At 42.2% G+C, this 15000-nt stretch overlaps 1 protein-coding gene across 1 annotated transcript in view; it reads left to right on the top strand.

Annotated features, from left to right (window-relative positions):
- The window catches only part of MTMR8 (myotubularin related protein 8), a 257972-nt gene that overhangs the window by 197882 nt on the left and 45090 nt on the right, over positions 1–15000 (top strand). Inside the window, exon 13 of the mRNA XM_053699222.1 lies at positions 1–113. This exon is cut by the window's left edge and continues 14 nt beyond it. Within this exon, the coding sequence (XP_053555197.1) occupies positions 1–113 (113 nt within the window). The remainder of the gene's footprint in view (positions 114–15000) is intronic.

The following is a 15000-nucleotide window of genomic DNA, read 5'->3' as shown; positions in this document are numbered from 1 at the left end:
TGTATAACCGCTTTGACAAGGGAATGCATCCGAAGCAGTCTGTTTTGGATTACTTGCTAGAATGTGTCAATAAAAAAGGCCCTCTGGAGACTTGTGAAACAAGGACAGATAATGTAAGTATTTTAATAGGTAGCAAAGAAAGTGGTTATTTGTAGAGCCAGAGAAAAATTGATTTATTAACTGCATGATTAAAAAAATATTTTTTATTTTATATTTATATATATATATATATATATATATATATATATGTATATGTATGTATATATGTGTGTGTTTCTTTCATGTAAATGGCAAGAGTCCATGAGCTAGTGACGTATGGGATATACATTCCTACCAGGTGGGGGCAAAGTTTCCCAAACCTCAAAATGCCTATAAATACACCCCTCACCTCACTCATACCTTAGTTTTACACACTTTGCTTCATTGTGGAGGTGGTGAAGCAAGTTGTGCTTGATTTTCTTCTGTGATAGGTGCTTCTAAGCATATTAAAGCCCAGTTTCTCTCAAAGTACAGTGTTTGTCTGAGGGATGTGAAGGGAGTATTGCCTGATGATATCATGTTTTCCCCTATGGGAAATCTATTCTAAGGCTCTCTGTAATCGATCGCAGAGATTCATCTCTGCCTCCCTTTGCAGATCGACTTTATACTCCTCTACCATTACCTCTGCTGATATGTTTCAGTACTGGTTTGGCTGTCTGCTATATGTGGATGGGTGTCTTCTGGTAAGTATATATAATTTTTTAAGACACTCTCAGCTATGTTTGGAACTTTATAAGATAAAGTTTTAAATGTATATTGTATATATTTGCCATGAGTCAGGTCTGTGTATTTCCCTTTGCAGTCTAAACAGTTTTAGCTTGGGAATTATGTTTGAGAGTTTTAGGCTTACCTGGGGTTCCAGTTAATTATAACTTGAAGTCTGTTTTTTCTTAAAATTTCGTGGGCTTTGGCTCACGATGACACAGAATGTTACTTTTTATTGCGTCATTTTTGGCGCAAAGAATTTTTGGCCGAGTCACGTCATTTCTTACGACTTAATTGTCGCAAGGTTTTTTTGTTGCGAAGTTGCACCTGTTATGACGCAAGTCGCATAATTTATCTTTGGTGCCAAAAGTTTTTTGCTACATTTTTTATACAAGTCTCTCTCTCATTTCATCTCAGAGGACTACGTTGCTTGCTTTTGATTTTACTTTTGTATAAAAATTTTATCATGAGCATTTTTTTCTATTCCTGAAACTGCTATTTGAGGAAATTACATATTTTGTTTAAATGTTATTTTTCTTCATAAATGGAAAGAGTCCACAGCTGCATTCATTACTTTTGGGAATTCAAAACCTGGAAACCAGGAGGAGGCAAAGACACCCCAGCCAAAGGCTTAAATACTCCTCCCACTTCCCTCATCCCCCAGTCATTCTTTGCCTTTCGTCCCAGGAGGTTGGCAGAGAAGTGTCAGAAGTTTTCGATAGTCTCTTATGGAGGGTAGTACTCTTTTGGCATGGGACTGGAGTTTTAAGTAGTCCTGTCAGCCTCTCAGTGAGAGCATGGGTGAAAGTCCGGAGATGCAGGGAGAGTCTTTCTGCAAAACCATCCCGACTCATATTAACAGCTCCACAAGCAATCGGCGTTAACAAGTTTCGCTGCCTGCTTTTTTTTTTCTCAAGTCCATGGCAGAAGCCACGCTACTATCTGTCACACTTGAAGGGCCGTGTTCCTGTTCTACGACGTAGATTCCGGTTAGATCGTTACATTTTACTTTTTTTTATGGATGTATTGTAATTTCAACTGTTTATCCGAGAGGGGCTACAACCTTTCAGGGATAACTTTAGCATAGGGTCTCAGTGTGGCTCCTTTTTATATCTAGGAATCAAGGGTTAATATCTCCTGAGGGGGATTATTGAACAGGGGGGTTTATAATCATGTTTATGTGATTCTGTCTGCTACTGTGTAGTGTTGCTTCGGTTCATGGCTATTTTGGAACATAACGGCCTATGTCTAGTGACGCAGCCTTTTCGGTCGGGTACGCTTTTGCATGGACTGTACGGTTTACCTTGTGACTCCATTTCCGTTTTTGTGACCGCGTAGGGACGGAGAAATCCTGGTCCACTGGTGTCTGGTTCTCTGGAGGCGGCAGTGTCCCAGTTTTGGAGGATTCTTGGAGACGGATGTCTCTGATTCAGACTCTACTTCTTGCGAAGACTATAAATTGGCCCGGGTGATACATGCCCATCAGTTATGTTCCGAATGCCGTTTTAGAGTGCTCTGTTCCTCGGGATCGGGGAATCGGGTGCCCACTGAGCCATCCGTCTCTGGGCATTCTATTTCTCACGAGACGAGTTCCCTACCACCAACTCTTACTACGCATGCAGGTAACCCAAGCGCTACTTATACTTTCTAGGGAGTGTGGCCTGTTCCCACCGGAGGTTACGAAACAATTCCGCATGGCCATATCTTTGGCGCTGGCGCATCTGCACCTCCCGGGAGTGTGCTTACGATATTATCCATGTTTCGCTAACCGGGGCTCGCCAGGCGTGGGATCGCCTTGTCCAGTTCAGCCTTCCGGAGGAGCAACTGCCCCTGAGGCCTCAGGGGGTCAACCTTTGGGGCCGGTGTTTCCTTTTGTCCTGGCGGAGGTATGTTGCGCCTTTCATTATAGACTGGCGCGCCTTCGTGTCCTACTAAGGCACGTTTTTGGCATTGCTGGAGGATCTTCCAAGCTCTGTTCTGAGCTTGGAAGTCTCAGACCCCTGTTGGGCTGGTCCTGTGGGTCTGTCCGTTCTTCCTGGGCGATAACCTACGGGTTGCCTTATCTTTTATTTCATCTGGTGAGGATGATTTTTATTTGGTCTAAAGCTCATGTTGTGGTGTGATGTTTCCTTCGGGAACTTTCCTCTCTGGAATACTCGCGATTTTGTGGTCGCACTGTTTGCAAAAGTCTGTCTGACTGTTCCTTATCCCTCTGTCATCGGGGGAGACTCTAGGTGGCCTTGACAGTGCTGGGACCCTTGGTTTCAGGCTGGTCCTGACTGGATACAAATCCTTCGGTCTTTGAAGCCTAGTTCAGACACGTGGCACCTTTTTATGTCCGGTTGGTCCGGTGAGGGCACCTAGTGATCACAATATGATTTGTGTGGTTGTCTTGTTTTATTTTACAAGCTTCAACTAGCATCCTGAGAGGACTTGAGGGTCCGTGGTTGCTTAGGGCCATGGGGGATTGGTTCAGTCTTTTAAATCTAGTGGACCGGAACTCCGTTGAGATCCGCGGCGACATGCTCAATCGTTTCCGAATTTTCGGGAACTAGTGTTCCTTCCCATTGTGGGTTTGAGGCTTGGAGGATTTATGTCCTTCATACCGCCGTTCTTACGGTTTTGCCTTTCATGGTCTCTTTGGAAGTGTCCTTTTAGGACTTGTTCCTTTTAGAGGTTCTCTTCCTTTGGGTCGTGACTTTCTGGACTTCGTTTTCAGGGAACCTGTGTTGCGACTTAGGGGCTAGCTCATTTGGTCTTGCAAGCAGGTAGGCCATAGTTCACATCCATCTTCGGTTACTGGTTATAAACTTTAAGGCCTGACTTGTCTTTCGGACGGAGTGTGCTCCTCTTTGGGGAGTTTTTTTTTCTCTGTGCGGTCAACAGTGTTGTCTGGATGATTTTTCATTTGGTCCATGTTTTGATCATACTATGGCTTCATGTCTTGTGGAAATGAACGCTGTTCTTATCTGTGCCCTTCCCTTTGGAGGGGATAGTTTATCTTCCTTATGAGTTCGGGTTTCCTCTCTCTGGAGGGTCTTTTGTCCTGACCTGTGTGTAGGAGGTTGGATCAGGTGGCTTATTTCTGTAAGGGGCAGCATCTGCTGCTCTGTGGGCTCTGTCCCACCTGTTGGAAATTGATCTTTCTACGTAGAGACTGTCTAAGAGAGTTGTGACAGGTCTTCCTATGGATCTATTGCACTTTTCTCTGTTCCAGGTCCTAGGGGGTTCTCCTTGGGAGTGCCTTATTTTGGAGGAGCGGATTGGGTTGGCACCCGAGCTCTGTTGGGGTTGGTAAGTCCCCCCTTTTTCTTTCCATTCCCTGGGGGCTTGTGGTTGAGGGCTTTCTGTCCCCCTGTCTATCAGACATGTGTTTCACTTGGGCTGGTCTGGTGTTGGAGCAGGATCTGAGATCTGTTGCTCTGCTATTCGTCCTCGGAGCATTTGAGGTACAGTAAACCTTTTTGAAGTTCTCCTTTCTCCACATTCAAGATTTGTGGGGAAGAACTGGCAGCTCTTAGCCTGCGACGTTATCCGCTGGTTAGCGGATACTTAGCAATCTGAAGGATCCCATCTTCAGTTGCTTTCTACTTAAGTATTTAAGTTTCAGGGTCATTTTTAGACGACTGCAGCGTGCAGTGTTCTTGCTTCAGGTGTTGTTCATCAGACCTATCTGAGCTTGCTGCACGAGGTTTCATTCTGAATATTTTGGTATTCTCAGATACCTTTTTGCGACTTGGGGACTTTCGTCTTCAGTTGCTTTCTAGAGTGCGGTTGCACTGTGTTAGGGGAAGATCCTCTCTCTGTTTCAGACTCCCGGCCTTACTCCCGTGGTTTCTGTATTTCTGGGGTCTGGGCATTGCCTCCCCTTGTTTCTATGAGACTGGTTGGGTCTCTGTTAGCCTGACCCGGTTTTTCGGGTTTTTGTTCTGTGTTTTTATTTAGGACTCGTGCCCTTTTTAGGTTTTTTTTTTTTTTTCTGTAGTTCCTTATGCTAGCTGGAAGCTAGCTCAGCATACTAATGCACTGTGGCTACTCTGCACTGTAGCAAACCGAGGGTTGCAAGTTCGATCCCCGGCGAGGTCTACTCAGCCTTTCCTCCTTTCGAGGTTGATCAAATGAGCAGCGCCTTGAGTCCCTTAAGGGAGATTAGCCACGCTTTAGAAGGACAATCATGTTTTGTTCCCTTTCTTTAGTAAGGGGTGTGTTTGGAGACGACTGCTGGGGACGGTGTCTATTGGAGGCTGTTGACTCTGTCGAGTCTAGTTCCTGCTGTCTCTAGCAAGGCTGTGGACTATCTGCAAGTCAGTGTCCTTGGGCCTTTTTCCTTTTTTCAAAGTTGTTCTTGGCTTCGTACGAAGCAGGATTTTGTTGGGTAGGGGTATTCAGGCCTGGTGCCCTCAGAATGGGCTGCCTCTTGTACCCTCCCGTTTTTGCATTCAGTGTCCTCTATAGCTTGGGTATTATTTTCCCAAAAGTAATGAATGCAGCTGTGGACTCTTTCCATTTATGAAGAAAAACTTAAATTATGCTTACCTGATCATTTTCTTTTCTTCAGATGGAAAGAGTCCACAGCTCCCCGTCCGTATTTTTTCTGTGGGGCGTCTGTTATTTTTGTTCTTCTGGCACCTTTTCACCCTGATATTTCTTCTATTGTTCCTTGGCAGAATGACTGGGGGATGAGGGAAGTTTGAGGAGTATTTAAGCCTTTGGGTGGGGTGTCTTTCCCTTCTCCTGGTGGCCAGGTTCTGAATTCCCAAAAGTAATGAATGTAACTGTTGATTCTTTCCATCTGAAGAAAAGAAAATTAGCAGGTAAGCATAATTTAAGTTTTTTCTTTTTTGTTACATTTTGCAAGATGTCTCAGACTGATCCTGCCTCTGATGTTACTGTAGGAACTAAGCTGTCTGAACACAATTCTACCAAAGCTAAGTGTGTATGTTGTAAATTAGCTGATCTTACTTCTTCAGCTCAAATATGTGGCACTTGTTATAGAAACATTATCAGCATGTAATTGAGTTTTTCTGCCCCAACATAAGAAATCTAAGGGTAAATTTAAAGCTCCCAATCATTTTCGTTCCTTTCATCAGAATAGAGAACAAAAAAACTCTCCTTCCCCTAAGGCCTCTGGCTCTAATTGGAGACCATCTCTGAATTGGAATAAATCCAAGACTTTCAAAAAACCTAATCCAGCCGCTAAGACTGCATGAAGGTACGGCGCTCAATCCAGTTCAATTGATGGGGTGCAGATTGAAATTATTTCAACACATTTAGACAGTCTCTGTTCAAAACCAATGGATACAGAATATTGTTTCTCGGGGTATCGAATAGGTTTCAGACTAAGACCACCCATGGGAAGAGTCTTTCTTTCTCATGTTTCAAAAAAACCTGTAAAGGCTCAGGCTTTTTCGCAAATTCATTTCAGACCTGGAGCAATCAGGGGTGTTTGTTCCAGTTCCTCTGCAGGAACTGGGTTTGGGTTTTTATTCAAATCTATTCATTGTCCCAAAGAAAGAAGGTTCGTGCAGACCAATTCTGGATCTAAAATTTCTAAATTGTTTTGTAAGAGTCCCAACTTTCAAGATGGTGACTATAAGGACTATTCTGCCTTTTGTTCAGCAAGGTAATTTCATGTCCACAATAGACTTACAGGATGCTTATCTTCATATTTCGATTCATCCAGACCACTATCATTTTCTGAGATTCTCTTTTCTAGACAAGCATTGCTAGTTTGTCGCTCTTCTGTTTTAGCCTAGCGACAGCTCCGAGAATCTTTTCAAAAGTTCTCGGTGCCCTTCTATCTGTAATCAGAGAGCAGGGTATTGCGGTGTTTTCTTATTTGGACGATATCTTGGTACTAGCTCAATCTTTTCATTTAGCAGAATCTCACATGAAACAACTAGTGTGGTTTCTTCAAAGACATGGTTGGAGGATCAATTTACAAAAGGGTCACCTTTTTAGGTTTCCAGAAAGATTCAGTGTCCATGACTCTTTCTCTGACAGACTAGAGACGAAGTTAGTTTTAGCTTGTCTAAACCTTCAGTCTCTATCATTCCCTTCAGTGGTTATGTGCATGGAAGTTTTACATTTCATGACTGCAGCATCAGACGTAATCCCCTTTGCTCGTTTTCATATGAGGCCTCTAAAGCTTTGCATGTTGCACCAATGGTGCAGGGATTATACTCGGATATCACAACTTATATACTTAAATCCCAGCACTCAACTCTCTCTGACTTGGTGGTTGGACCATCACCTTATTATTCAAGGGGCCTCATTTGTTCGTCCTACCTGGACTGTGATCGCAACAGATTCAATTCTTACAGGTTGGGGAGCTGTCTGGGGGTCTCTGACAGCACAAGGGGTTTGGAAACCTCAAGAGGCGAGATTACCAATCAATATTTTAGCTCTTCAGGCGTGGCCTCTATTGAAGAGAGAACTTTACATTTGTTTTCAAACAGACAATATCACAACAGTGGCATATGTCAATCATCAAGGAGGGACTCACAGTCCTTCAGCAATGAAAGAAGTATCGCAGATACTTTCTTGGGCGGAATCCAACTTTTGTCAAATATCTGCAATTTCATATCCCAGGTGTAGACAATTGTGAAGCGGATTATCTCAGCCGTCAGACTTTACGTCCGGGAGAGTGGTCTCTCCATCCAGATGTGTGTTTTCATCTTGTACAGATGTGGGGTCTTCCAGAAATAGATCTAATGGCCTCTCGTCTAAACATGAAGCTTCCCAGATACCTTTCCAGGTCCAGGCATCCTCAGGCAGAGATGGTGGATGCCTTAGCAGTTCATTGGTTTTACCTACCTGCTTATATTTTTCCGCCTCTGGTTCTTCTTCCAAGGGTGATCTCCAAGATCATAATGGAACAATCAAATGTATTTCTGATAGCACCAGCATGGCCTCACAGGTTTTGGTATGCAGATCTTGTCCGTTTGCCAGCCTTGGCCACTTCCTTTAAGGCCAGATCTTCTGTCATGGGCCGTTTTTCTATCAGGATCTCTAAAGGCATGGAAATTGAACGCTTAGTGCTTAGTCATAGAGGTTTCTCTGACTCAGTGATTAGCACTATGATACCGGCTTGTAAATCTGTTTCAAGGAAAATGTAACATCTGGTTTGGAAAACCTATATTTCATGGTGTTCCACTCATAATTATTCCTGGCATTCTTTCAGAATTTCTAGGATTTTACAGTTTCTTCAGGATGGTTTCGATAAGGGTTTGTCTGCAAATATTTTGAAAGGACAAATTTCTGCTCTTTCTGTCTTATTTCATAGAACGATTGCTTAACTTCCTGACATTCACTGTTTTGTTCAGGCTTTGATTCGTATCAAACCTGTTGTTAAATCTATTTCTCCTCCTTGGAGTCTCAATTTGGTTTTAAAGATTTTGCAGGCTCCTCCTTTTGAGCCTATGCATTATTTGGATATTAAATTACTTTCTTGGAAGAGGCGGCCTTCAAGGTCTAAGAAATTAGCATACCAAGAGAACAAACCAAATTTGGTGATAAAAGTAAATTGGAAAGTTGTTTAAAATTGCATGCCCTATCTGAATCATGTAAGTTTAATTTTCACTAGACTGTCCCGTTAAGTTGCACGAAATGTGGAAGAAATATATTGCAAAGTTGTTGTTTTTTTAACTACACATTATTACATATTTAAAAAAGGCATCAACACCTTGATATTTTAATTTAAAAGGTTTAGTTATGTGTAGTAATGAAACTTTGCAATTTACTTCTATTATTTACTTACCCCCCTTTTTGTGTAATTTGTGTTTGAAAATTGGAGATTTTATGATTCCCAGAGTTGGAAAATACATACTGCTGACTTCTCAAGGCTAACCATGCTACATAATTAACTCTGTTACATGTCTTTAATCAATAAGAAGTGCAAAACAATATGGCTTGAGTTAGCTTTTTAGCTGCAGTCTCAAGCCCAGATTGGCTCCTCAAAATGAGGCAAGTGGTTGATGGAGTTTAGCTTTAAATAACAATTGCTGCAAACAAGATGCACATTTTTAAAAATGTTGACTTGGTTGATATGTTATTTTAATTAGAATACAATTGTGTTAATATAAAATAAGTTTACTGTCCCTTTAAGTTAAAATATTAAGTGTTTAATGACCTTCGTAATTTCCCCACTGTACAGATATAAGAAAAGGATAATTTCAACAGTAATAATAATACATTATTTCTATTAGTCCTGTATTCTTGAACTAAAAAGAAATTTGTCTTTTTCCTCTCTCTTTTTTTTTTTTTTTTCATTGTTTGTATTTGATATCATCCGGATCTAGGCACCAGTTTGTAGAAATCTGCAGAAACACATTGCAAAACCTTAAAAAAAAAAAAAACTACTTTCTTGGAAGGTGTTATTTCTTTTGGCTATCTCTTCTGCTAGAAGAGTTTCCGAATTGTCTGCTCTCTCTTGTGAGTCTCCTTATCTGATTTGCCATCAAGATAAAGCTGTTTTGCAGACTTCATTTAAATTTTTACCTAAGGTTGTAAATTCTAACAACATCAATAGGGAAATTGTTGTTCGTTCCTTGTGTCCAAATCCTAAGAATACTCTTGAAAGGTATCTACATTCTTTGGATGGGGTAAGAGCTTTGAAATATTATGTTGAGGCTACTAAAGATTTCAGAAAGACTTCTAGTCCATTTGTTATTTTTTCTGGTTCCAGGAAAGGTCAGAAAGCCTCTGCCATTTCTTTGGCATCTTTGTTGAAACTTTTGATTCACAAAGCTTATTTGGAGGCAGGGCAGTCGCTCATTCTACTAGATCAGTTGCCACTTCTTGGGCTTTTAAGAATGAAGCTTCAGTTGATCAAATTTGCAAAGCAGCAACTTGGTGGTCTTTGCATAATTTTACTAAATTTTACCATTTTGATGTGTTTGCGTCCTCGGAAGCAGCCTTTAGTAGAAAGGTTCTTCGGGCAGTTGTCTCAGTTTGATTCTAATGCCTTTTTGATTTGAGTTTTTTTTATTTTTTTTAAAGAAAACGTAATTATTTGGATTTAATATCTCAGCGGATTTAGCTGTTGTTATTTTTTCCCTCCCTCTCTAGTGACTCGTGGTTTTCCACATCTTGGGTATTATATACCATACGTCACTAGCTCATGGACTCTTGCCACTTACATGAAAGAAAATTACCTGATAAATTAATTTTTTTCATAGTGGCAAGAGTCCATGAGACCCACCCTATTTTTTGTGGTTATGATTTTTTGTATAAAGCACTTTATTTCTTCTGTTAAGTGTGATCAGTCCACGGGTCATCATTACTTCTGGGATATTACTCCTCCCCAACAGGAAGTGCAAGAGGATTCACCCAGCAGAGCTGCATATAGCTCCTCCCCTCTACGTCACTCCCAGTCATTCTCTTGCACCCAACGACTAGATAGGATGTGTGAGAGGACTATGGTGATTATACTTAGTTTTATATCTTCAATCAAAAGTTTGTTATTTTAAAATAGCACCGGAGTGTGTTATTACCTCTCTGGCAGAGTTTGAAGAAGAATCTACCAGAGTTTTGCTATGATTTTAGCCGGAGTAGTTAAGATCATATTGCTGTTCTCGGCCATCTGAGGAGTGAGGTAAACTTCAGATCAGGGGACAGCGGGCAGATGAATCTGCATAGAGGTATGTAGCAGTTTTTATTTTCTGACAATGGAATTGATGAGAAAATCCTGCCATACCGATATAATGTCATGTATGTATACTTTACACTTCAGTATTCTGGGGAATGGTACTTCACTAGAATTACACTGTAAGAAATACATAAAGCTGTTTAATAACTAGAGATTATGTTTAACGTTTTTGCTGGAATGTAAAATCGTTTTCATTTGCTGAGGTACTGTGTGAATAAATGTTTGGGCACTATTTTTCCACTTGGCAGTTGCTTAATCTGTTTTTCTGACAGTTTCTGTTCTCCCTCACTGCTGTGTGTGAGGGGGAGGGGCCGTTTTTTGGCGCTTTTTCTATGCATCAAATATTTCAGTCAGCAACTCATTGTATTCCCTGCATGATCCGGTTCATCTCTACAGAGCTCAGGGGTCTTCAAACTTATTTTGAGGGAGGTAATTTCTCTCAGCAGAGCTGTGAGAATTATAGTTTGACTGAGATAAAAAACGTTTATTCTGTAATTTGTTTCCTGCTTTCAGAATTTGTTATCTTTGCTAATGGGATTAAACCTTTGCTAAAGTTGTGTTGTTTACAAGGATTGAGGCTATAACTGTTTCAATTTATTAATTTTCAACTGTCATAGATCTTCTGTGCTTCTTAAAGGCACAGTACATTTTAATATTATTCTAATTGAATTGTATTTCCAAGTTGCAAGTTTATTTGCTAGTGTGTTAAACATGTCTGATTCAGAGGATGATACCTGTGTCATTTGTTGCAATGCCAAAGTGGAGCCCAATAGAAATTTATGTACTAACTGTATTGATGCTACTTTAAATAAAAGTCAATCTGTACAAATTGAACAAATTTCACCAAACAACGAGGGGAGAGTTATGCCGACTAACTCGCCTCACGTGTCAGTACCTACATCTCCCGCTCAGAGGGAGGTGCGTGATATTGTAGCGCCGAGTACATCTGGGCGGCCATTACAAATCACATTACAGGATATGGCTACTGTTATGACTGAGGTTTTGGCTAAATTACCAGAACTAAGAGGTAAGCGTGATCACTCTGGGGTGAGAACAGAGTGCGCTGATAATATTAGGGCCATGTCAGACACTGCGTCACAGGTGGCAGAACATGAGGACGGAGAACTTCATTCTGTGGGTGACGGTTCTGATCCAAACAGACTGGATTCAGATATTTCAAATTTTAAATTTAAACTGGAAAACCTCTGTGTATTACTAGGGGAGGTGTTAGCGGCTCTGAATGATTGTAACACAGTTGCAATACCAGAGAAAATGTGTAGGTTGGATAAATATTTTGCGGTACCGACGAGTACTGAGGTTTTTCCTATACCTAAGAGACTTACTGAAATTGTTACTAAGGAGTGGGATAGACCCGGTGTGCCGTTCTCACCCCCTCCGATATTTAGAAAAATGTTTCCAATAGACGCCACCACAAGGGACTTATGGCAAACGGTCCCTAAGGTGGAGGGAGCAGTTTCTACCTTAGCTAAGCATACCACTATCCCGGTGGAGGATAGCTGTGCTTTTTCAGATCCAATGGATAAAAAGTTAGAGGGTTACCTTAAGAAAATGTTTGTTCAACAAGGTTTTATATTGCAACCCCTTGCATGCATTGCGCCGATCACGGCTGCAGCGGCATTCTGGATTGAGTCTCTGGAAGAGAACATTGGTTCAGCTACTCTGGACGACATTACGGACAGGCTTAGAGTCCTTAAACTAGCTAATTCATTCATTTCGGAGGCCGTAGTACATCTTACTAAACTTACGGCGAAGAATTCAGGATTCGCCATTCAGGCACGCAGGGCGCTGTGGCTAAAATCCTGGTCAGCTGATGTTACTTCTAAGTCTAAATTGCTTAATATACCTTTCAAAGGGCAGACCTTATTCGGGCCCGGGTTGAAAGAGATTATCGCTGACATTACAGGAGGTAAAGGCCATGCCCTGCCTCAGGACAAAGCCAAAGCCAAGACTAGACAGTCTAATTTTCGTTCCTTTCGTAATTTCAAAGCAGGAGCAGCATCAACTTCCTCTGCACCAAAACAGGAAGGAGCTGTTGCTCGCTACAGACAAGGCTGGAAACCTAACCAGTCCTGGAACAAGGGCAAGCAGACTAGGAAACCTGCTGCTGCCCCTAAAACAGCATGAATTGAGGGCCCCCGATCCGGGATCGGATCTAGTGGGGGGCAGACTTTCTCTCTTCGCCCAGGCTTGGGCAAGAGATGTTCAGGATCCCTGGGCGCTAGAGATAATATCTCAGGGATACCTTCTGGACTTCAAATACTCTCCTCCAAGAGAGAGATTTCATCTGTCAAGATTGTCAACAATCCAGACAAAGAAAGAGGCGTTTCTACGCTGCGTACAAGAGCTCTTGTTAATGGGAGTAATCCATCCAGTTCCACGATCGGAACAGGGACAGGGGTTTTACTCAAATCTGTTTGTGGTTCCCAAAAAAGAGGGAACTTTCAGACCAATCCTGGACTTAAAGATCCTAAACAAATTCCTAAGAGTTCCATCGTTCAAGATGGAGACTATTCGGACAATTTTACCTATGATCCAAGAGGGTCAATACATGACCACTGTAGATTTAAAAGATGCTTACCTTCACATACCGATTCACAAAGATCATTATCGGTACCTAAGGTTTGCCTTCCTAGACAGGCATTACCAGTTTGTGGCTCTTCCATTCGGATTGGCTACAGCTCCAAGAATCTTCACAAAGGTTCTGGGTGCTCTTCTGGCGGTACTAAGACCGCGGGGAATCTCGGTAGCTCCATACCTAGACGACATTCTGATACAAGCTTCAAGCTTTCAAACTGCCAAGTCTCATACAGAGTTAGTGCTGGCATTTCTAAGGTCACATGGATGGAAGGTGAACGAAAAGAAAAGTTCACTCGTTCCACTCACAAGAGTTCCCTTCCTGGGGACTATTATAGATTCTGTAGAAATGAAGATTTACCTGACAGAGGACAGGCTAACAAGACTTCAAAGTGCTTGCCGCACCCTTCATTCCATTCAACACCCGTCAGTGGCTCAATGCATGGAGGTAATCGGCTTAATGGTAGCGGCAATGGACATAGTACCCTTTGCACGCTTACACCTCAGACCACTGCAACTGTGCATGCTAAGTCAGTGGAATGGGGATTACTCAGACTTATCCCCTTCTCTGAATCTGGATCAAGAGACCAGAAATTCTCTTCTATGGTGGCTTTCTCGGCCACATCTGTCCAGGGGGATGCCATTCAGCAGACCAGACTGGACAATTGTAACAACAGACGCCAGCCTTCTAGGTTGGGGTGCCGTCTGGAATTCTCTGAAGGCTCAGGGACAATGGAGTCAGGAGGAGAGTCTCCTGCCAATAAACATTCTGGAATTGAGAGCAGTTCTCAATGCCCTCCTGGATTGGCCCCAGTTGACAACTCGGGGGTTCATCAGGTTTCAGTCGGACAACATCACGACTGTAGCTTACATCAACCATCAGGGAGGAACAAGAAGCTCCCTAGCTATGATGGAAGTATCAAAGATAATTTGCTGGGCAGAGTCTCACTCTTGCCACCTGTCAGCAATCCACATCCCGGGAGTGGAGAACTGGGAGGCGGATTTCTTAAGTCGTCAGACTTTTCATCCGGGGGAGTGGGAACTTCATCCGGAGGTCTTTGCCCAAATACTTCGACGTTGGGGCAAACCAGAGATAGATCTCATGGCGTCTCGACAGAACGCCAAGCTTCCTCGTTACGGGTCCAGATCCAGGGATCCAGGAGCAGTCCTGATAGATGCTCTGACAGCACCTTGGGACTTCAGGATGGCTTACGTGTTTCCACCCTTCCCGTTGCTTCCTCGATTGATTGCCAGAATCAAACAAGAGAGAGCATCAGTGATTCTAATAGCACCTGCGTGGCCACGCAGGACTTGGTATGCAGACCTGGTGGACATGTCATCCTGTCCACCTTGGTCTCTACCTCTGAAACAGGACCTTCTGATACAGGGTCCCTTCAAACATCAAAATCTAACTTCTCTGAAGCTGACTGCTTGGAAATTGAACGCTTGATTTTATCAAGACGTGGATTTTCTGAGTCAGTTATTGATACCTTAATACAGGCTAGGAAACCTGTTACCAGAAAGATTTACCATAAGATATGGCGTAAATACCTATATTGGTGTGAATCCAAAGGTTACTCTTGGAGTAAGGTTAGGATTCCTAGGATATTGTCTTTTCTACAAGAAGGTTTAGCAAAGGGTTTATCTGCTAGTTCATTAAAGGGACAGATCTCAGCTCTGTCCATTCTGTTACACAAACGTCTGTCAGAAGTTCCTGACGTCCAGGCTTTTTGTCAGGCTTTGGCCAGAATTAAGCCTGTGTTTAAAACTGTTGCTCCACCATGGAGTTTAAACCTTGTTCTTAATGTTTTACAGGGCGTTCCGTTTGAACCCCTTCATTCCATTGATATAAAGTTGTTATCTTGGAAAGTTCTATTTTTAATGGCTATTTCCTCGGCTCGAAGAGTCTCTGAATTATCAGCCTTACATTGTGATTCTCCTTATTTGATTTTTCATTCGGATAAGGTAGTCCTGCGTACTAAACCTGGGTTCTTACCTAAGGTAGTTACTAA

This window comes from Bombina bombina, chromosome 1, assembly GCF_027579735.1.
Source record: "Bombina bombina isolate aBomBom1 chromosome 1, aBomBom1.pri, whole genome shotgun sequence".
NCBI classification, from domain to species: domain Eukaryota; kingdom Metazoa; phylum Chordata; class Amphibia; order Anura; family Bombinatoridae; genus Bombina; species Bombina bombina.
The sequence above is the reverse complement of the archived record's forward strand: the minus strand, read 5'-3'. Positions and strand labels throughout refer to the sequence as shown.